Source organism: Anser anser, assembly GCF_964211835.1.
Source record: "Anser anser genome assembly, chromosome: Z".
Classification (NCBI taxonomy): domain Eukaryota; kingdom Metazoa; phylum Chordata; class Aves; order Anseriformes; family Anatidae; genus Anser; species Anser anser.
In genome coordinates this window covers 62969127-62992694 of record NC_139723.1, presented here as the reverse complement: position 1 = coordinate 62992694, position 23568 = coordinate 62969127, and the positions used below count along the sequence as shown (strand labels likewise).

Sequence of the window (23568 nt, the reverse complement as noted above, 5' to 3'; positions counted from 1 at the left end):
ATGCACTCATGCATCTCTCTCCTTTCTTCTCTCCCTCCTTTTCTCCTCTTATATTTCAAACCTGTCAAGAGATCCTATACTATGCTGTAGTGTGGAGGTATAGAATATCCACAATAAAGTCAATGGGATAGTGACAAAAAAAGTCTGTGGTCTCAAGTGTCATCTGTTTCTTCTAAAACTTCACATCCTTCACACTGTCTTCTGCAACTTGGTCTTAACTTTAGTTTATGGTTTTGCATTGTCATGAAATCACTTGCAGGAAAGCAGGTTTTAACATGTGACGCTTTCCTCATTTTGCCTTCTCCCTCCGCAGCTCATCTGGCCTGGTAGTGGTTTGCCTGGAGCTGACCACTGTATTCTGCTGAGCTTTGGAACCACATGTAAACAAACTGTCAGCAGTTGTTAATGACGGAACAGCTTAATGCAGCAAGCTGTTAAGAAGAAAGTTTAGTAAAACAACAACAACAACAATGACCTATTGTTTCTGTGATACAGCAAAAATTAGGAAATTATTTTAGGTGTTGTATGTGTCTTATTTAGCTGTATGAAATAATCAAATTTTACACCCTGGAATGAATTGTATGCTTGTTGAGGCCAGCAGGTATAAGTATGTGGATGGGGCTGAAGACAATAAATGCAACTTCACGTTTATTCTTATTGGTAATTCATAAAATCCCCACAGAGCCTGAAACTTGTTTAGCATAATAGGAAGACTATATTCTGAGCTGTTTTCTTTCAATTGTAATGTTGGGCGCATACTAATAAACCAAATGTCAGCCAAATACAGGGAGAAAAATGTAGCATATGAATATCATTGTATTTAATATTTCTCAAATAGTACCATTTCAATAAACTGCACTCCTATTTAATTGCTTACTTTAAGTCATTGGGGAAATTTTAGAGGTTGAAATGCAGATCCCCAGTGCTCAGATAGAATATGACATTAATTTGCTGCCAGAAGGCTATACTGCATGCATGCTAACTGCATACATATCAGCTGCTTCATATAAAGTCTCATATTCTAGTTACTTGACTTAACGTGTACTTTGACACAAAACAAATCTTAATTAAAGCATTAGAACAGTAATTTTATGGCACACAATGACATGTCCTTGCTATACATAGTCAGCTTTTTTGGTTTACCCACAGTTACAGTAACTTGCTAGAATTTAAACAGTTATCCCAAGAAAGGTTTCTTTCTTTATATTTAGAAGAAAAAACCCATCAGGAGGTTTGAATAAGCCTTGAAGTGTTAGAATGTTGGGAATGTATTTCATTTTCTCATGAAACCAAAGCTGATTTTATAATCATAGTCTGTAGGAGGATCTCTGTATATATAAACATTCATTTCACATGGGATCAGAAAGTATGTGAGGTCATAACAGGACATAAACGATACATTTCTGTAACTTTAGAACTAGTAAAAGAAGAAAAAAAGGTGAACATGCAGAAATTCTGCTTGTGCTCTTTGAGGAAAAGTGTTAATAATATATTCTCTGAATTGTATTGCTAATTTTTGTGCCTTTTTTGCACAGTGTATTCATGAAATGCTAAAGATGCAATTTCATATTACAGTTAATTTACAGTCATATCAAGAGAGAAGTTTAGATCCCAGTAGTGTTGGGAAACTTACCCCAGCTCATCTTTAGCTTGACCATGCCAGTGTTGATACGAGAACCCAAATAGACCTTGTCGGGCACATTGCTGTATTATGCTTTGTTGCTGTGTCCTGTTATTTCTGAGTTAATTGCAAGTTCCCTGATAATTTATTTAGAAACTATAACTGTAAGAAAAGAAAAAAAAAAAGTGCTTACATTGCACTGTGTCTTAAGGGCTGAGAGCTAAGATTTATGTGTCTAATAGGAACAGTAAATGTTTGCTCTAATAAACCTATCCCAATTCTATTTTAAATAAGATACAATTTCTTTGGGCTTAGGGCTTTTCATTACTAATGTTTGTTTTCCTTGAATAGAAACATTTTAAAATTCAACGTATCTTAAAATGCTGAGAATTGCTAGTATTAATTCTTTATTAATTATTATATTAATTATTAATTCTGATTCTGATTTGTGGATGAACTATAGAGGGAATACTGACCTTCTGGTTTATATTTTGTTTTCTAGCTGGTAGCTGGGAGCGTTGTGATGGCATTTGAGGAAGTGTGTCCAGATAGAATAGATCTGATCCACAAAAACTACAGAAAGCTCTGTAACTTGTTGGTTGATGTGGAAGAATGGGGCCAAGTTGTTATAATCCACATGTTAACTCGATATGCACGTACACAGTTTGTAAGCCCATGGAAAACGGTAAGTTTGTGAGTCTTTTAATTATTAGTGTGTGCTTGAGTTCTGAATTATTTCTGATTTTGTTTATGCTTAGTTTTTAATATGTGTTTTTATGCAGACTTTTAACAAAAATGGAAGTCAAATGAATAAGCCTTAACTCTCTAAGACTTCACAAATACAAGGCTTTCACCCTTCATAGTGTGAAAATTCTTTTTATAGGCTCTCACCTGTTGTGATGTACCCCAGGTGCAGCCCATTAGCAGAAGGGACTTGGCTTTCTGTGGTTCTTTAAGTGGCATAGTTCTGTGCTGTAGGTGATTTTACGTGAGTCAGCATTGAAAAGGTTTGCCATTCTGCCCTGAAACTGGATAGACTCTACTTTCATTGTAAATTCGAATACACAGTGCCACATCATACTGAACTCTAACAGAGCTTAACAAAGTAACCTAATAATTTCAGAGGCTATGTGGAGACTTACATATTTGTTCTTGAAATGTGTACTGTAAATATTGTGACATTTTTATTTTGTAATTAATTATAAGTATACCCTTAAAATTTAGAAAAAAGAATATTCAAAATAAAAATCATACCACTTGTAGCAACAGAATCAAAGAGCTTAAGAAATTAATGCTATTGACGTTGGTTTCAGTATGGCTTTAATTCCAAGTAACAGTTTAAATTAAAAGAATACTTCTGGAAAAAAGATTATAAAACTGCTCCACAACTCTGATTGTTTCTATTTATTATACAGACTTGGGGCATTACTGTTGTTAAGTTTTACCACCTAATTTGAAACTAATTCATGTTTAAAGATGTACATATTCATTGATCTGTATACTGTTTTGTGACAGTAGTTGGAGATGAACTTCATACAGTCACATAAAAGGATGTTTGGTGTACCAAAGTGTAATGAATATAAAATGATCCCAGAACCTAGAGAAAGTTACATCATTTGATTTCATTTCAGGTGAAAATTATGTTGTAAGAACGTATCTTTCCATAAAATTGCTTAAAATAAAGAAAGCCTTTTACATAATGAGACAGAATGTTTATTGTATGTTGCTTGTTGTAAGAAAGCTACTTTCATTCTTCACCCTCTGAACTTCAATTTTTAAAAAGAATCAAAATCAGTAATTTACTTTACCTAAAGATATGGTTTCACAATTGGTTTCATCCAACTTCAGTCTGTGATTGGATAAAGGAAGAGAAGAAGGGGATGACCTGTCTTGGACTGAGCTTGGAGGTCTTGATAGTATTAGATTTCTTTCTCACTGTAATGTACATTTTTCACTGAGACTGGCTGAATGACAGTTACTGCTGTGACTTCTGCTATACAAATTTAAAAGGTTCATGTAACAGTACTGCTGGTATCAACCTAAAATTGTTCATCAGTGGTATAGTATTAATAATACTTTGTTTCCACTTTCATGGGCTTCAGTGCAAAATTTAGTTTGTCTACCTATTCAGCAATTAAATTAGCAGATTTTTTTTTTCCTGGGGCTAGTTGAAATGCATGCCTTTGTCAATAGGTTCTTCAATGAACACATCATACAACAGGGCATCTTGTGCAGTAGAAGAGATTTTTAATTTAGTTTATTTGCATCATTATGGATCAGTATTTAGGCTGTTTATATGTAAATGTACGATTTGAGGAACAATTAAGTGTTGACAAAGTAGATTGCAGTCATATCAATTGCAGTGTACTTTCCATAATTTTTCTAACTGACATCTTTGATGATAAATAGTGGATGCCAAGTCAAAGCCGATTATACAGTGCACTAGGAATTCATAGCGCTGTCAGGGAGAAGACCGATTGACTTTAAATTTACATATTAATGAGAAGATTTGTTAAGAGGGTGCTTGACTATAGAAAATAACAGCACATTTATAGGGCACGACACTTTATAAATAAAGCTGATGCAGGAAAATGGAAATTAAACCTATCAGATTAATAAATTCAAGACTGCTAAAATGCATATTTGCATTTTTATTCACTAAAATTTGCCTTACTTTTTAAGAAACATATGCTGCTTTTGTTCAAGTTAAGCTAATTTTCAACAAGTAACTGTTTAACATTTTGATTTCTTATGTGTTTAGAACCCTAAAGAAAAATACTGAAAAATTAACAGTTAGGCAGAAAAATCCATTTTTGAGCAAAATGCTTGAAACTGTTGCAGAACTCTTAATTGAGTTACTGATTAACTGAGAATACTTAGTTTTATATTCATATTTTTAGCTTCTTGGTTGGTTGAGATTTTTTATTCTGGTCATGAGTACTGTGAAGAATATCTTTGTTTTATTCTGTTAGTCTCAAAATACTTACAGGCTGGTTTTGAAGTAGTTATATGTTTATGAATAACCTTTTTTTTGCAAAAGAATAGTATCCAGCTTTAAGATGTATTAAATTACGTGGCAGCAAAACACTCATTCTGGAATGAAAAATTCTGCCCAGAAAAAAGTGGACAGAACAATTTCAGCCATTTTCTGTGCAGTGACATATTTGATACCAGATAACACTGAAATGTATTCCAACTTGAATTTTTTGCCCAACACCTTTCCCAGAAGTTTTTGAAACTGCTGAGTTGTTTGTAAACAGCTCCTGAAGCATTGCAACTTACAGCTTAATATATGAAGTTGTTTAAAACAAAGAAGCTATGGTTTGCACGAAACTGTTGAGTTGCAATCTATCAGTTCAGGGAACGATTTTCAAACTGAGCAGCCATCCCTGTTTCAGCAGGGAGACAGGGATTACAGGAGGCAGTGACTTCTTCAACTCTCCACTACTGAATGTATGTGCCATTTTGGAGGCTGTTTTCTAAAAACAGTGGGATTGGTCAGAAATTTTGACAGTCATTGTAGAGAGCAAATGGAGCTAGGAGCTCTAGCCTCTTGGAGGGGAAAAAAAAAAAAAAGAAAGAAACAAACAAAAAAATCAACCACACTCTCAAAGCTGCTCAGCTTCATTTTGGGCAATTACAGGTTACAGAAATAATCTTCCTTGGTGTTCCACTAAGATTGGAGGAAAAAAATGGACTTCAATCAGTGAAGTTACTTATAAACGACAAGTTGTGAGAAGCATGTTGCAAGTTTACATTTTTGGGATTATAAATACTTTGAATTATTGAAGCATTGATCAATTCAAAATGCTTAAAAGTTGAGAATGACATCACTGATGGGTGGTACAGAATGGGAATACAGCCTAAAGAAAATGACCTTAGAAAATGAAGACTTTTAGGAGAAAAATAGCAACTCTTTCAATGTGTATAGCTAAAACCATCGATCATGGAAAACAGCCTGGGTCCTGAGGAATAAAAAGAAGAAAAAGATGAAAAAATAAATAAAAATCATCATTTACAGCTCTGACAAAATAATTGAATGTTACAGTGTCTTTTTATGCTTGTTTTATACACTGATTTGCATGTTTAACATAGAATCTCATCTTCTTATTTTGTTAAATATGTTTTTGTTTTTATGTGAATTTTTCATCATTGAAGGTTAATTGTATTGATATAAGGGGAAAGAAATTAATTTTCTCATGTTTAATTTGTGGGGTATAGACTATTTTGATTATCTTTGCAAAAAAAAAAAGATTGTGTTTTCCTTGGACAAAATTTCGTAATGTTTAATATTTAAAAAGTTTTCTGTAACACTGAATTTAGGAAGCAGATTTCACTATAGATACAGGTTTCCTATGCCAAGACCCTGCTGAATATCAAATAGGCTTATTTTTCATGGTTCTTAGTATGGTGTGTAATAAGAACTTTGGCATTTGTTGTAAGGCAGGCAAATACCAGTATTTGTCACTTAAACATTAAACTAGGTACCACCTTAAGGTTCCCTGAAACTTTTCAGTCTAAGGCCATTTAATTACTACTTTATCCTGAACGGTTTGGATTGATTTCTTCTATGCTGGATAACTGCTTCAAGTTTTTATATTAATTTATTTAAAAAAACCAAAAAGCTCTTTCTTCCAGATAAGATAGCAAGGTATTTGAACAAAATCTCCTGTAAATATCAGTGGCTTTGTTGAGAGAAGTGAAGAATGGTAGCTTTTTCATGGTTAGGAGCATGCCTCTACTTGGTAGGAGAGTACTTCTTGGAACAGCTGTGCCTTTGTGTTCTCTCTGAAAATGTACAAGAATGGACAAAAGTGCAAAAGGAGAATGGAGAGGGAGCAAAGGTGCAAGGGGTAATTTAAAGGGTAAAGATACTTTGATACTGATTAAAAGTCCCCCCCCCCCTTTTTTTATAAGTTCAAAATTTAAAGTGGAACTTGTAACTCATAAATTTGTTTAAATGCTTTAGAGGTTTTTATGTTTTTAATGTGGTTAAGGTTCTCAGTTTAATCTGTGTAAGTACCTGAAGAAGCAGTAAATGCTATCTCATCAAACTATCAAGCACTTACTTATATGCTGACTGCCAAGCAAAAGTATAAAAGTACTCTTCCACAGGCTTGCATAAGTGGACCATGAAGAAAATGATGTAGTTGTCAGTTACTTCGGGGATACAGCTAAGGGAAGGGTACTACTTGCCCTAGGAGTTGTAGTCTTCATCTATCCTGAATTATGAACAAATCAGTGATGAGCAAGGATTTCAGAGATCTTTAGCCTGAACAGAGCTGTGATGATGACTATACCAATCTACCTATTCTTAGATTGGCAGTCTGAAATATGCAAGTCTGCTGTCCTCCCAAGGAAGTCTACCCAGCATCAGCGGGTATTAAATCCTAAATGGTCTAAACAACATCAGTGGGTATTAAATCCAGTATTACAGAATTTTCATCCTAATACATAAGTAGGCAATTGAGCTGAAAATATCTTAAAACATCTGTTGATTTGTTTCAGTGATATTCACACATCAAAAATTAGTGGCATATTTGTTCTGATGGAAAAGCAGGTGTTGCTGCTGTTCAGGTTCAGAACTAAGTTATTGCAGTTTCTTCTTGTCTGGCATTTTTCCAACCATAAACGAACAAACTTGTGGATGCACTCTTAAAGAAATGGTTGATCCAAGATAATTTGAACTTCTTGATAAAGTACATATTGTTTCTCATGGTCATTTAGAGATGTGTCATAACCAATCAAGAATTGTACCTGGCATTATGTACAGTGAGAAATGTGCAGTCTCAGAAGACTACAGTTTCGTCATAGCAGTCCAACAGGTCTTTCTCATACAGAAGAAAAAGTAAACAAAGTTTTATTTTTGCAAAGAGGAAGCTAAGAAAGCTTATTTTGCAACTTTTCTGTATGTCTTGAGAAAACCTTGATATATCAATGAAAAGGTCACTCAAGCTACTAGACAAAGAGCATCACGTGGATAGATGTCCAGAACAGAATTTATGAATATGTGGCATCCAGAAGGCCCGTAAGTACGTAAGATAACATTCACATTATTTCTGAGCACATTACTTCTTGCATGAATTTAGTGCTTTGATCAGTACCCTGGAAACAGGAAAGAATACCTACAGGTATGAACACAATGAAGGCAAGGAAAAAAAAGGAAAGGTTTTCTTCTTTGATAACTACTTTTGCCCATGTTGTCCTTCATTCTTAGCTTATGGTTCTTCATTTGCCTCTTTCTGGTACCTGTTGGTAAAGATCTTAAAAGATCATTGAGACTGTATTGGTCATTGATTTATGGAAAATCTGATAAGAAATTTCAATGGTATGTACATTGTAAACCCTTTTTTGGAGATTCTTATTCCCTGGCAGATGCTTGCATTTGAAAAGTAGGTTGGTTTTCAGCATCATCTGACTGTATTAGCCCGGTGTGAAGTTTATAGAGTGAGGGTTAGAATCAGAAAATATAACTCATAATGTGACGCAGATATTTGTTCAGTTTGTCACAACTACCATTTTCATTAATAGTCACTTCAGTATCTGTTAGCTGAAACCATATTAGTCTCTTCAAATAGGCAAACTTTAAAAATCCAGATATTCTGTGCAAAGAAGCACGAAATCTTGTTTGGCTAGAGTATGGTACCTTTTCTCTAAATAATACAAACTGAAGTATCAGTTTCCATTGTAATTTATTGGAATTATGTATTGTCCTTTATATAAATGTACTAATCGGTTATACTTCCAGTATAATTCCAACAGACTTGTTTGAGCAGAGTTATAAAATGAAAATGTTCCTCAGGAAGGAGTGCTGTAGTGTCCAAGTCTGTTTCAGTAGCTTCAAATCTGCATAGTTATACATATCCAACCGAAAACTCAGGTTTTCTTTGACCTATCCCAATGGTAATGAACAGACTGTGGTTGTAATTGAGGTAAAAATTATGGTATCAAACATGTCAGAGTAATTTAATGATGATCTTGTGAACTTTTTTGGTTCATTCCATAATACTTCACCTAAATGAAAATATGTATACGCTTTTATGATTTGTATAGTAGCAACAGGTATTGTCCCTCATGGAGTGATAGACGTAGTGTTTGGGTAGTATGATAACTTTATATGAATATTTTATAAAAATAATATATTCTACATATTACTACTTACATGTCATGCTACCTAAATAGTGCAGTGTGTATTTGCTGACTTTTGGATGGGAAGTGTTCGGTCTATTTGAGCTTAATTTAAAAGGGAGTAACAGACATATGTCATCCAGTCCGATCACTCTGTATTTCATCAGGAAGCCTCCTTATGAGTACTTTATTGATAGAATAAAGGAATAAAGGTCATCTCCTGGACCACTACTTCATTACTGGAATCTTTTTAGATTCTGTTTGTGGTAAAGACAGAAATTAAGTTTCTGAAATTGTCTCATTCCTTTTAAAGCAACTTTGTTTCTTAAAGCTGAAAATACATGTTGTTATGGACCAAACAAAGCATGCTGTTCTGGTCTGGTGGCAGCAAAGTCTCCTCCTGCTTTCTGTCCATTGAGGAATTGCTACAGTTCATAACCATATCTTTAAACTTTACTGTGGTACTGTGATCCAGTTTTTCTCATCAGTTTTGTAATCCCCAATCCATTCCTTTCCAAGGACTAAGGACACATGAGTGTCAGCAGAAGTTTGTTAGGTACTATAAACTTAGATGTTCTTCATCTGAGTTCTTCAATATAAGGATAGAAGATTCAATGGGTGTTTTTAAGTAGGAAAAGAGTTTAATGATTGGCCTCAGTAACTTCATCTTGCAGAAGATGAAGTATCTGAACCCTTTCAAGTTTCACAGAAACCAGTATGTGTTTGATTTATGTAAGGGTCTGGTGTTGATCTAATGCCATAGGATAGCCTGTCTCATCTTCAGTTGTTTTGGATCTCCTGCAGGGCCAATGCTTTCAGGAACTGCCAGGCTCATGCAGATCTTTTTTGTGCTTGAGGGAACACAAAATGGCACTAGATATTCAAGTGGCTTATGCAGTTGAAATGTTCACTATTCAAGTGGCTTACGCACTTGAAATACCACCTTACTTTAGCATTCCATCAGAGTATCTCATGAGAAGATCATTATTAGATTATGTTACTCTCTTCACAGCAGCATGAACCTTTATTACACAACTAGTTAAAAAGTCAGACTACCCAAGAAGGGGGAGTATGCTTGGTTGGTTAGTATTTAAAAGGAATCCATTGTTTTGTGGGGTGGATGATCTGGTCATTTTATTCTTTGACTCTTCAACTGCCTTTGGCTAATGAGAGAATAGTTACAGCTCACTCTCACTCAGTTTGTACATGGAGATTTCTGTAGAAACCTTGGCTTTGTGCCTTTTATGTCTTTTCTCCAGACAGGCTGCAGGTTATGTTGGTTATGCTTTTCATTTCTCAGATATTTTTACCATGTTAGACTGTGCCTTTTTTAAGACCACTGGCAATTCTTCATGTTGAGCTTTAATCTGTAATTCAAGGACCTCCTGTTATGGAGTAGATGGATAGTTCTGCCAGCATTAGATTACTAGCAAGCATGATTGGTTTAGGTCTGCTAATCTGTCTGACAGAGGTCGATTTGAAACTTACCATTTATCTGATTGACTTTTTGAGCAGTTTGAGGATTAGTTTGATTTTTCACTGAGACACCAAATAGATCCTTACCGGTGTTCTGAAACACGTATTTTAAACATATGGAAGGATTTAGGTAGGCATCTTCACACACAAATTTGGGATCTATTTTGGATACATTATTAATCCCTTAGCAGAAACTTCTCTATACCTTTCCTACCATTTCCCTTTTCCAAGAGTCCTATTCATGATACAGCAAGTGGACTGCTGATGTTGCTTGACTGATGTGTTTTTGACATTGCAATTGAATTCATTGACTGATAAATAGTCCCAAAACTCTTCTTAACTTCCAAAGTCAGCTTATTCTAAACTCTCTTGAGAGCAGTTCTTATAAACATTGGAAGGGGCTCAGAAACATAGGAAAAATCATATCACAAAAGATTCTGCTACATGAATCGAAGCTGTGAACGTATTTCTTTACGTCTCTGAGGAGAGAAATAGAGGTCTAGAGTTTTAAAATCAGTTATAATTAGTCTAGGAATACAAATATTTGAATGGATTTTGAATACAAGACAAAGTTAGGGATAGTAGAATGGGCAGATAGTGTGTGTTCATGCTTCAGATTTCCGTGAAGTTTTACTTTAACTCTGAGTTTGCGGATGCATGAAGCTCTGTTTGGAGGTAATTGTAGCATTCGGGTAATATGCTTTACTAAGTGGAAGGCACATTCTCAATTTTAGTGTCACACTGAATGCAATTTCAAGCAAGAGCTTAGTTAAATGTTATCTTATTTACTTAGTGACTTTAACAACAGGCTAATGGAACTTGTTATTTGGCAGTTTCTTCATTTAAGCTGTTAATACTTCATGAAGATGTCCTTAAACTGAGTGTCTGGAATACTGTAAAAAAGAATTATATATGTTCTCTGGCTCTGAAATACTCACTTTGCTACTGGATTGAATAAGTCACAGAAGATGTGGAACACACAGAGTCCATTCTCAAATCCTAGCCTGGAATGCTAGTGGTTTCTCTGTTTATAATCAGTTCATTCTCCTGGGGTTCTGAACCTTATAGTGATTTACCAATTTAGAAGGGCTGTTAACTGCACAATTAGATCATGTGCTACCACAAATTGCAAGTGTACTTAAGGCAATTTAGCTAAAGAATGCTGCTGAAAAGGAATGCCTCTTTTCTGTCCTCTTCCCTTTACCACCTCCTGCTTTTGAAAATTCAGCAGTTCTAGTGATTCTATGACCACTTGAGAGCACGATCATTTTACTGATCCTGGAGAAAATGAAACATGCTTTTATAAACAACAACAGCCTTTTAGGGACTTGGTTGGTCTCAAATCAGCTGTGAAACTGCTTCTGAAGTGTTTGGAAGGACAAGAGAAAGTGTGGGAACACTTTGATTTACTCCTTGAACCCTCATACTATCTCTGGAGGGTTGTAATAAATAGGAGGATGCAGGCTCTTCAGGAAGAACAGGCATCAGAGACAAGGAGGGGGGTATCACCCTGTATATCAATGAGCAGCTGGAGTGCATGGAGCTCTACCTGGGGATGGATGAGGAGCTGACAGAGAGCTGACAGAGACAGGATTAACGGAAAGGTGATGTTATAGTGTAGGTCTACTACAGGCCACCTGACCAGGAAGATCAAGCAGATGAAGTCCTCTATAGATAGGAAGCAGCCTCATGTTCACAAATCCTGGTCTTCATGGGGGACTTCAACTACCCCGACATCTGCTGGACAGATAACATAGCAGGACGTAGGTAATCCAGGAGGTTCTTGGAATGTATTGATGATAACTTCCTTCTCCAAGTGATAGCGGAGATGAGGAGAGGAACTATGCTGGACCTCCTTCTCATCAACAAGGAGGTGCTTACTAGGAGTACAGAAGTCAAAGCCAGCCTTGGCTGTAGTGACCATGAAATGCTGGAGTTACAGATCATTAGGACAGTGAGGAGGGAGTACAGCAAGCTCACAGCCTTGGACGTTGGGAGAGCAGATTGGCCTCTTCAAGGATCTTCTTTGTAGAATACCGTGAGATAAAGCTCTATGGGGAAAGAGAAGGGTCCCAAGAAAGCTGGTTAGTAGTCAAGGATCACCTCCTCCAAGCTCAGGAGAGATGCATCCCAACAATCCTTGCCGAGGCGGTCAGCTCCGGGGCAGATGGATTCTGCAGCGGAGCTGGGGATCGGGACAGGCGGGCTTTTTTTCCGGCATCGAGGCCACTCGAGGGGGCCGCCAGGACCCGGCAGCCCTCGTGGGGGAGGCTGACGAGGCATAGGTGGAGCCAGCATCGTCCCCTCCCTGGCCATTAAAAAGCAGCCCCTAGGCTGGGGCTAGGCTGGAGTACTGGAGGCAGTCCTCTTTAATATCTTTATCGATGATCTGGATGAGGGGATTGAGTGCACCCTCAGTAAGTTTGCAGATGACACCAAGGTAGGTGCGTGTGTCGATCTGCTCAAGGGTAGGAAGGCTCTGCAGGAGGATCTGGATAGGCTGGACCGATGGGCTGAGGTCAACTGTATGAAGTTCAACAAGGCCAAGTGCCGGGTCCTGCACCTGGGCGCAACAACCCCAAGCAGAGCTACAGGCTGGGAGGTGAGTGGTTGGAAAGCAGCCTGGCAGAGAAGGACCTGGGAGTATTGGTTGATAGTCGGCTGAATATGAGCCAGCAGTGTGCTCAGGTGGCCAAGAAGGCCAACGGCATCCTGGCTTGTATAAGAACCAGTGTGGCCAGCAGGTCTAGGGAAGTGATTGTCCCCCTGTACTCAGCTCTGGTGAGGCCACACCTCGAGTACCGTGTTCAGTTTTGGGCCCCTCGCTACAAGAAGCACATGGAGGTGCTCGAGTGTGTCCAGAGAAGGGCGACGAAGCTGGTGAGGGGTCTGGAGAACAAGTCTTATGAGGAGCGGCTGAGGGAGCTGGGCTTGTTCAGCCTGGAGAAGAGGAGGCTCAGGGGCGACCTTGTCGTTCTCTACAGGTACCTTAAAGGAGGCTGTAGCGAGGTGGGGGTTGGTCTATTCTCCCATGTGCCTGGTGACAGGACGAGGGGGAATGGGTGCCAGGGGAGGTTTAGGCTGGATGTTAGGAAGAACTTCTTTACCGAAAGGGTTGTTAGGCATTGGAATGGGCTGCCCAGGGAAGTGGTTGAGTCACCATCCCTGGAGGTCTTTAAAAGACGTTTAGATGTAGAGCTTAGTGATATGGTTTAGTGTAGGACTTGTTAATGTTAGGTCAGAGGTTGGACTCGGTGATCTTGGAGGTCTCTTCCAACCTAGACAATTCTGTGATTCTGTGAAAGAGGAAGTCACACAAAAATGATGGTGGGTGGATGGATACATGGATGAAAAAGGAACTCCTGGCCAAATTCTAACACAAAAAGGAAATCTGCAGAGGGTGGAAGCAAGGACAGTAACCTGGGAGGAATATAGAGACCCTGTCTGAGAATCTAGGGATCAAATTAGGAAAGCTAAAGCCTAGACAGAGTTGAATCAGGCCAAGGACAGCAAGGACAACAAAAAGGGCTTCTACAAATACCTCAGTGACAAGGAAAACTGGGGAACATGTGGGCACTCTCTGTAAGGAAACAGGAGACCTGGTTACAGTGAAAAGGCTGAGGTACAGAATGCCTTCTTTGCCTTAGTCTTTACCAGCAAGACTGTCCTTCAGGAATCCCAGGTCTCAGAGGCCAGATTGAATGGCTGGAGCAAGGAGGATGTACCTTTAGCAGAGAATGATCAGGTTAGGCAATACTTGAACACACTGGCCATACCCATGTTCATAGGCACTGATGGGATGCACCTATGAGTGCTGAGAGAGCTGGCAAATGTCACTGTGAGGCCACTCTCTATAATCTTTGCACTATTGTGGCAACTGGGAGAAATGCCTGACGACTGGAAGAAAGCGAATGTCACTCCTATTTCAGAAAGGGCAAGAAGGAGGACACAGGGAGGCACAGGCTGTTTAGCCTTCTCTTGATCCCTGGGAAAGTGATCAAACAGTACAATGGCACATGGAGGCAGAAGAGAATCATCAGGAGTGGTCAGCATGGATTCACCAAGGGGAGGTCCTGGCTGGCCAACCTGATGAGCTTCAGTAATGGAATCACCAACCTGATGGATGAGGGGGAAGCCGTGGATATTGTCTTCCTGGACTCCATGAAAAAATCTGACACTGTCCCCCATAAGATCCTCCTAGGGAAGCTGCTGAAGCATGGGCTGGATGAGCAGACAGTGTGGTGGATCAAAACCTGGTTGAACAGCTGGGCCTAGAGGGTAGTGCTCAGTGGTGCAAAGTCTGGTTGGAGGCCAGGAACGAGCAGCGTACCCCAGGGGTCAACACTGGGTCCAGTCCTGTTTAACATCTTCAGTAATGAGCTGGGCAGTGGGGTAGAGTGCACCCTCAGTACATTTGTGGATGACAGGAAACCAGGGGGAGTAGCTGATTCACCAGAAGGCTGTACTGCCATCCAGAGGGACCTCAACATGCCGGAGAGGTGGGCTGGCAAGAATTCCATGAAGTTCAACAAGTGCAGAGGGCTGCCTTTGGGGAGGAACAACCCCAGGCACCAGGACAGGCTGGGGGCCACCCATCTGGAGAGCAGCTCTGCAGGAACAGACCTGTGGTTGCTGGTGAGCACCAAGCTGAACATGAGCCAGAGATGTGCCCTTGCTGCAAAGAAGAATGGTATTCTTGGCTGCATTAGGCAAAGTATCGCCAGCAGGTCAAGAGAGGCGATCCCACCCCTCTGCTCAGGGCTGGTGAGGCTGCACCTGAGTGCTGTGTCCAGTTCTGGGCCCCTAATATAAGACAGACCTGGACATACTGAAAGAGTCCAGAAGGCCACCAAGATGATCAAGGAACTGAAGCACCTCTCTTATAAGGTGAGGCTGAGAGAGCTGAGCCTGCTCAGCCTGGAGAAGAGGAGGTTCAGGGAGGGTCTTGCTCATGTATGCAAACACCCGAAGGGGTGGTGCAAAGAGGATGGAACCAGGGTCTTTTCAGTGATGTCCAGTGCCAGGATAAGAGGCAACGGGCACAAACTGGAGCACCGGAGGTTCCCCCTGAACATCAGGAATTACTTCTGTGCTGTGTGGGTGATAAAGCACTGGCACAGGTTGCCCAGGAAGGTTGTGGAGTCTCCTTCGGAGATTTTCAGAAGGTGTCTGGACATGGTCCTGGGCAATCTGCTGTATGTGTCCCTGCTTTAAAAGGGGGTTGGACCAGATGACCTCTAGAGGTTCCTTTCAATCTCAACCATTCTATGATTATTCCATGTCAAAAAAGATCAGAGTGCTTCCCCCCCCCGCCATTTTTTTCTGTTTTTCTGATATTGCTGCTGATACGTACTAGCTGCCATCAGTTTGAGAGTTTGAGGTCAAATCAGAAATCTGGAGAAATAAAGTTTTAGTGCCAGCAATATCTGGCATTTCTTCAAGGAAACTTAAAGAAGTGTCTCCCACAGCTTAGTGTAGATGCATTATTGATACTGAGGATTGGAGAAAAAAGATTGTCGTAAATTATTTGTGGAAGGTGATGACTGTTGATTCAATGCTATTAGTTAAAACAGCAAGACTTTCATTTTCCAAGACCAGAGTCTTATTTTCAGTTCTGTGCTGTTGGTAATTAGAGTAATATTGATGTTGCTTTCTCTTGTACCTTATTCATACTTTATTTCCTGCTTGGAGTCCAAAGTTTAGACGTAATTTAAGGGGCATGCTGTTCTGGTTGCTGTTTGTAATCCCAGACACCAGTAGCACTGTTGCTGAGTGTAGATGCTCTTGCCTTAGAAAAAGTCTTTTGCACTTTGTTATGTTAAAATAACAAGAGGCTTCTCTTGTGCTTGCCACCTTGAAGCTACCAGCTGTGTGCCACGTTAGAGGAGAACTAATATGCATCCCAAGTCTATTCCTTTTGTGCAAGACTCAAGACTTACAGTATAAAGTTGCTCTGGGGACAGCAGTCTTTGCCAGTTGTCCCTGTGTACCTCTGATACCACCTGTGGAAGTGATAGCCCCACTGACATTTTCCTAGTGTTTCAGAAGCATTGCCAAAGTGAAGATATTTCTCGTTGAATTATTTTCCCCTTTCCTTATAACTCTGTGTAAGTGCTTATGCCCAGCTGTAATTAGGGAAGGCTCTGCTTGGATTGACGCAGCACAGAAATTACATGTAATACCAGTATTCACTTTTAATTTCCATACCTATTCAAAACAGAATTATGTATAATCAGAGTCCTACAAGGTCTCATAGCTGAAATAACAATGAGGCTCTGAGCTCTGCAGTTGTTTCATCTAGCACCAGCAAGCAGGATCTCCTTTCTGGGACCTCTGTTCTTCACTGTTTTTTTTTGTTTGTTTGTTTGTTTGTTTGTTTTTTGATGTGGTTTTCACTTGGTGGTTTGAATTCTTGGCTATAATCTGTTTTGCCACAGTCACAACAGAATGCTTTGATTGCTTTTTTTTCTTTTTTTCCAGACCCCAAACTACTTAACGGGATATGGGTACACAGTGTTACTGAAAATGAGGTTTGTTTTTGACAGCAGAAATCTTTGAGCATCTCAAAGAAAATAAATAAATAAACAAAAGAAAACCCACATTACTCAGTTAAATGCAGACTTAAAAAAAAAAAAAAAAGTTGAGTTTCCTTATTCTGGCTGCAGTTCAGGTTGAGGCTTAAGGGGTCACTGGTGACTGTCACTGTCAAATGTTTTGACATTTTCATGTAACAGCTGTCCCTATCTGGGATAATTAAAAGAATTGGAAGCAATTCTTATACACAAAGAAGCCTGTAGGTTCCCGTGTTCAGTCTCCTGCCTCTTTTATATAGTACTTTTCTTTCTGTTCCATTGTAATGTGCAAATTTTGCAGTATTATTTTTTTGTTATTGTTGATTTGTTTTTGTTGCTTCTTTTCAGTGACATAATGTTTGTAACTTCATTTAAACAACTCAAGAATTTGTACTTCATCAGAGAAGGGCAGGCTCAGGATATGTGACTTTTTATATCATAAAATTTCTTAAGAAAAGAACTGTCCTTTCTTTAGAGATTTGCTGCTTTCGTGAATAGTTTATATATTACTAGAAAACGAAAAATGCACGACTTCTGTTAAGACTTCCAAAAAGTGAATTTTAAAGAGCTGTTCCTCAGAAGATTCAACTTTGGATCATAGGCTTTCAGTCCAAAAAGAACTAACATCCTTACCTAATCTAATACAGAGTACGAAGGTATTTCATTTAGTAGTTCATCTTACTTGTAAAGATATCTTGCACTGTTGTTACATTTGTTGTATCACATTTATTACCAACTGGGATGGAGGACATTGTTCCATGGGCATATTGCAAAACACGTAAATCCTGCATGGAGCCATGGTGTTGTATGTTACTTTGTAAATTAATACAGCTGGATGATTCAAATATTTTGTGTATCTTCTTCTAATTTTGTCTTTTGGTAGGATGATGATGTTGTAGAAGAATACAATGAAAACAATTTCTATGAATCTGATGGAGAACAGAAAGAAAAGGATCGGAATGTGAAAAAGACTTATACTATGGACCCAGATCACAGGCTGCTGTTACGAAATACCAAACCCTTGCTTCAAAGCCGAAATGCCGCTGTATGACAAATTCCTTTTTGATATAATATTCAACTACTAAATACCTATTCTGCTAAAAAACTTAAAAGTTTAAAAAGTCAGATCTATTCCTCTTTAAGTCAAGTGATGATTGTACAATGTAGCAACTGTTACACAGAAGAAGAGTCGTTATTTCTTTTTTGAAATTAACTTAGCTGTTAAGTAAAACACCTGAACTGCGTGTCACGTATGCTCCAAAGACAAACAAAATATTGGAGAAAATTTGAATTCACTTTCTGTTGCATGTGACAGCTATACTATGGCTAGCTTTTAATGCTTAAGTTCTTAGCATCTACGATGGAAGAAAGTGTTAGTTTTGGTGATACAGACTCACAAAGAAAATCATATTTGCTGTTGAACATTAAGTGGTGCTTTCCTTTGAGTCTCACATTTTAAAAATGGAAAGTTACATACCTAAATTTTTTGTGACTCCCAGACACGTTCTTAAGGTGTGTTGCCGGGATTCCAGAGTAGATGTGACATAACAGGTGCAGTATGCTCTTCAGTATCTCCGGGAAATTTTAATATGCAGGTGAATTCTTTGAACCAGGAAGATCCATGCTGATGGTGAATCATTGTGATGTTAGTCAGACCATGGAACTTTATTTCTAACCTCAGTTAGTCTTGTTACTCAAGACTAGATGTCTTTGGAAAAGATTTCCAGTGACAGTGAATACTCATATCATTACAGATACAATGGTTGCATCATGATTAAATCATCTCCTAACCTGTTCTTGATCAGCTAAACAGATCAGGTTTTTGTTTCTCTCTTGAAACGCATTTTTAGACTCCAACTAATGTAACTTTTTTCAAAACCACTTCTACTCTGTTAGCAAACTCTGGAAACAAACAACACAGTTTTGCAATAGTAGTTATATCAGAGTACAGCCTTTTGCTAAAATCACTGTTCAACATCTATGTAGTATTTCCTCATCTCTTGCAAAAAGCATCTGTGTTAGAAATGTTTGCTATCACACTACGTTGAGAAGAATTGTAGTTGCTTATCTTCCACATTCCATAAATCACTTTCTTTATATCTGTTAAATACGATATTGATTCTAACTTTTATGGTCTTTAAGTTTATGATACTAAAGTTAACTGAGAAGTTTAAATGCAATTTGTCAAATGAAATACTGATTCTTTGAATTGCTACTATTATACTAATTTTTGTAACATTCACAGAATTTACCACAAATGAAATTTTCTATTTGACTTTAGATTTTTGTCCATAATAAAATGTTCCCATAGTCTATTGATAAAAATATTTCAGTTATTTCCTCTCTTCATATTTTTATCAATTTTTGTTTATTAATTAAAAAAAGATATTAATTGGCATTAGGGTTTAAGGCACCAAGTTAAGTGTCATGGTAGTGTCTTCATTTTGAGTCTCTTTGTTCTGTGATTTGTTTAATTTTGATAAAGAAAGTTCATCAAGACAGTATTGTAGGGAAGACTGAGACATGACTTAGTCATTGGCATAAAGTTTGTCATTTGTCTTATACTTAGGAGAAAATTTTAAAAATATAAATTACGAGTTTTAAGTTGCTTATATTTCCGAGTCATCTGCTTTTTCTTACTTGTTACTGTAGTTCTTTCAGTTGGATTTTAGACTTCAGAAGCTGTCAGTAAATGCACCTGTCATTTAATAAGTTGTGTGATAGAATAATAGAATGGAAGTTTAGTGGAAATGAAAGAACAAGTGATATTGAACATGTATTTAATAAAAATAAAAGCACTGGTATTGCAGGATTTTTTAAACACAGAACAACAAAAAAACCACAATATCTCTTCATTAATTAGTAGACCTAATTTTAGCAGTAGTGGGTTATTAAATATGATATCATTATGATCACAATTTGAATTAGTTATATTTTTCTCTGTCTGGCCCTCTCCCTCTGTTCTTTATGTTATACTATCCAGTAAATACTGGGAAGAATGAGAGGTACCTACTACCTTTGATTTTTGGAAACAAAAATACCTTTCTTGTGGTGTTTCTCTCCCAGACTGCTTTCTTGATTTCAAAGAACATGGGTATGCACTTTGCTTTCTGAAGAGGCTGTTGGTAGGTCATCAGGTATGAATTGAATGTGATGCATATGTTTGAATATTTTGAGTTAACATTCTTTTCTGAATGTTCTTCTTTTAGGTGGTAATGGCAGTTGCACAGCTTTATTGGCATTTGGCACCAAAATCTGAAGCTGGTATTGTTTCTAAATCATTAGTGCGTTTACTACGTAGTAATAGGTAGGTCAAGTCTGTACTTTAAATTCCCATCTACTTTTCTAAAAAAAAAAAAATTTGTTACGTACTTGTTTATCTGTAGCTATACATATAAATAAATAATTATTGCATTACTAGAGTTTTGTTGTAACATTGTCCTGTAAAATACTAATTTTTACTCAATATGTGAGAATCATTAAATGCAGTTCCATCATTTTCAGTCTAACTTTCAGTGATCATTCAGTATCATAAGTGTTTCATTCTTAATTATGACCGTCTTTCTGAGAAGACAGCCTGGTGAACATACAAATGTAGATAGCAGCATACAAATGGAGATAGTACTAACTAGTTAGCTTAGTTTCTTGATTTGCTTAATTACTGGAAGTTATTTGAAATGTAATTATGTTGTAGTTCTTTACTGTCTTGCTAAGCACTCAGTCTTCAGATGTGCATTTTATTTTTCTTTACTGTATATTGATAACTTCTTGTTGACAGAAAAACTAAGAGTGATACTTGTTAAATTACCAGTTGTTACTGCTCAATCCCCTGTTAGTCCTTGGACTATTTCTTAAAGAACTAGTTTATATTTCATTCAATATAAGTAAGTTTGACTTAATCATCTTCAGTGTTACTTAGTCATACTTTACTATGAAGGGTTTCACTGACCACATGCTTCATAAGATTGATAATACTCATGTGTGTTTGTGTGCGTGCATGTGTGCGTGTTAGGTAGATTTGGCGTATTATTCCAATATTTGCCTAAAAGTTTTTTCCCTCAGTTTTTAGATCTTAAACTTCTGTGTATCTGTATAAAACACCTTGAACGTTTGATAGCAGTTACAATATTAAGATATTTTCAGAATAACTTCCTAGCTAAATATGATATTTTTGGATAGCTGAGCTGTCAAAATTATTTATTTTTAAAAAGTAAGTCAAATCAGGTAGACAGCTTTAAAAAGAAAAAAATTGCTCTAGTTGTGTCTGACAAGATTACTTGACTTAGATGGGCTTCATGAGCCCCGTCACCATAGAGCTCTTTCTCTATAAACTTTTGCAGCTCACCTATGGCTAACAAATCTACCAATTAAAAATTTGACTACTGAAGTAAAATTGGGCTTGTTAGAGAATTCACACTTTTATTTAAAATGAAAATGAATTGCTGTTATTTCTGTGCTTGGTTTTATGGTACAATATGCTTCCCATTCTCCTTATGCAAATCTAAATGAAACAGCAAAAGCAGTTTGGCATTTTTACAGGTAATGTGTAGAACTACACTCATACTCACAGGTTGAATTGCTTAATTTTGAACGTTGTTTATTCCTCATTTATGCTCAAATTTCTTCAAATTAGAAATCACCTCTTTCTTGTGTCTCAACTAGCACCTAAAACGGCACTAGAGTTCTGATTTTCATGTTGAATGACTCGTCTGTTCTCTGTCACCAGTCTGTGAGAAACACTTTTGCTATTAGAGCCACTTTGAAATAAGCTTTTGTTGTTTGCCCTTGAAGTTATGTGCCTGTGGCCTTTAAATTAATGTCAAATATGTTATAATCTAGCAAGGATATAAGTGCTTGGAAGAACATTTCATAGCGATTTCCAGTCTTGGTTCCTGATGTGCAGCTGACTGTTTCCATGTACCTATATAAGAATTACATAAAATTATATTTCAAAGATGTTACGTACTTCTGCATTATTACCTTTCTTTGTAAACAACAGGTGTAATTTCTACAGGGCTATTAGACAGTTTTTAATAAGAGGAGATAATGGATGAGGTGATTTGATTTCTTTATTAGGATGAGATTTGCATCACACAAGAATTTGAGGACACATTTAGAAATTTTGTTTATAAATTATTATTTGGTCTGTAAGTGATCGGTGCAGAAACTCTAGTTTAAAAGCTTCAGACTAGTATCCAGACTTCCTTCTGCTCAGTCCTACTGAGTAGACGGCTACCTCCTACTGAGGTAAATTAATATATTAATGAAAACATCCTCCTAGAATGCTTAATGTTTTTGTGTTTAGAATATTACATAATTCTGTTGTCTATATCTTGTCAAAGTCTATTAAAGTGCTGCTTTTTTACAAATGTGTGAATCTGTCAGTGTATATTCTAAGTGAGAGGCAAGCTTGGCCCTTTTTGAGAATTAACAGGAAATTTTTTTTTGAGATGAAAAAGAATGAACTGGTTCTTACTAGTTATTCAAGCATCAGCTGTTGTAACTAACACAGTAGTTTGCATGGTACAGATAAAGTCCATATCTTGTTATGGTGGACAAAGCGTGAGGTTTTTGTGAGCTATGTCTGGAGATGCCAGAATGGAGACATTTTGAAGAATTGCTCATTTTTAGTTTAAACAAAGACCCTAATGCCAAAAAGAAGAATTGCACCATTATACTGGTATTAGTGTTTTTTTTCCTTATTGAAGTTTTTAAAAATGAGAGCCTAGTTTAATTGTTCCCCTTCTTGTGAAGCACATAATAAACTTGTATCAGTTGGCAACAAGCTTTTTCCTTGTATGTTTGAGCCATGTCAAATGTATAACTTACTTTTGTCTTGAGTATAATTGAGCTTTCTTTGCCATAATGCATTATTGTGTGTTTCTGTAATTTTGTAGAATAACTTTTGTTTTTCTTTTCAAATTCTAGGGAGGTGCAGTATATCGTTCTGCAAAATATTGCCACTATGTCGATTCAGAGAAAGGTATACCATGTTCAGAGTTTCCAAAATTACAGTTTATGTTGAACGCAGGTGAACTATTTATTTATATATGTTGCATTTTTCAGGGCATGTTTGAACCTTATCTGAAGAGTTTCTATGTTAGATCAACTGATCCAACAATGATCAAAACTCTGAAGGTGAGTTTAAAAGAGAATTTACCTCTACATTGCTGTAGAAATTACTGTTTGCAACAGGAAAGCAAAATTTTCTTGTGCTGCTATGACATGCATCTTGTGCTGTTCCTTTAAGTATAGTAGTGTAGCTTTTAGTTAAATCCACACATGTCCTTCAGGCTTGTATCCAAATGTTCACTTCTTAGCAAGGTTTAGGTAGCAGGTGCACTGTGTTTTTCTGCTGCATCTTTTGGTACTTTTCAGTACAGAGCATTACTAATTCTTTCTAAGTAACTAGCCATTTGCGCATTTAGAATTTGACTGTTTTCATAGGAGGAGACATCATCTCACATGAAAAGAAATTAAAACTGTTGATATTGTTTGATTGTTGTCAATACTGTTTGATTAAAAATAGTTCAAATCTGTTTCACTGAATAAAATGGGAGTCAAATATGGGACAAAGTCAGAGTACCAAGTTGCCTTTGAGGTCAGCATTTGGCATAAAGATTTTAGATTTTCCTCTAGTTCACACCTCAGTATGTTTTTTAGGCTATTTTCTTCTTGTTTTCTATATTCTTAGTCCTTAATAGATGTGAAGTCCTTGACAAAACAATAGCTAAGAATTGTCTACTATTAAGTGCCTTCTATTTTGTTTTA

At 37.3% G+C, this 23568-nt stretch overlaps 1 protein-coding gene across 6 annotated transcripts in view; it reads left to right on the top strand.

Annotated features, from left to right (window-relative positions):
- The window catches only part of AP3B1 (adaptor related protein complex 3 subunit beta 1), a 165395-nt gene that overhangs the window by 42026 nt on the left and 99801 nt on the right, over window positions 1–23568 (top strand). For all 6 annotated transcript variants that reach the window (XR_014577124.1, XM_083819023.1, XM_083819024.1 and 3 more), the window contains exons 7-11: window positions 2124–2306; window positions 17681–17842; window positions 20007–20104; window positions 22726–22780; window positions 22864–22935. Coding sequence is in view for 5 of the 6 variants with exons in the window: in XM_083819023.1 (XP_083675149.1) it covers window positions 2124–2306; window positions 17681–17842; window positions 20007–20104; window positions 22726–22780; window positions 22864–22935 (570 nt within the window). In the remaining variant the exon portion in view is untranslated. The remainder of the gene's footprint in view (window positions 1–2123; window positions 2307–17680; window positions 17843–20006; window positions 20105–22725; window positions 22781–22863; window positions 22936–23568) is intronic.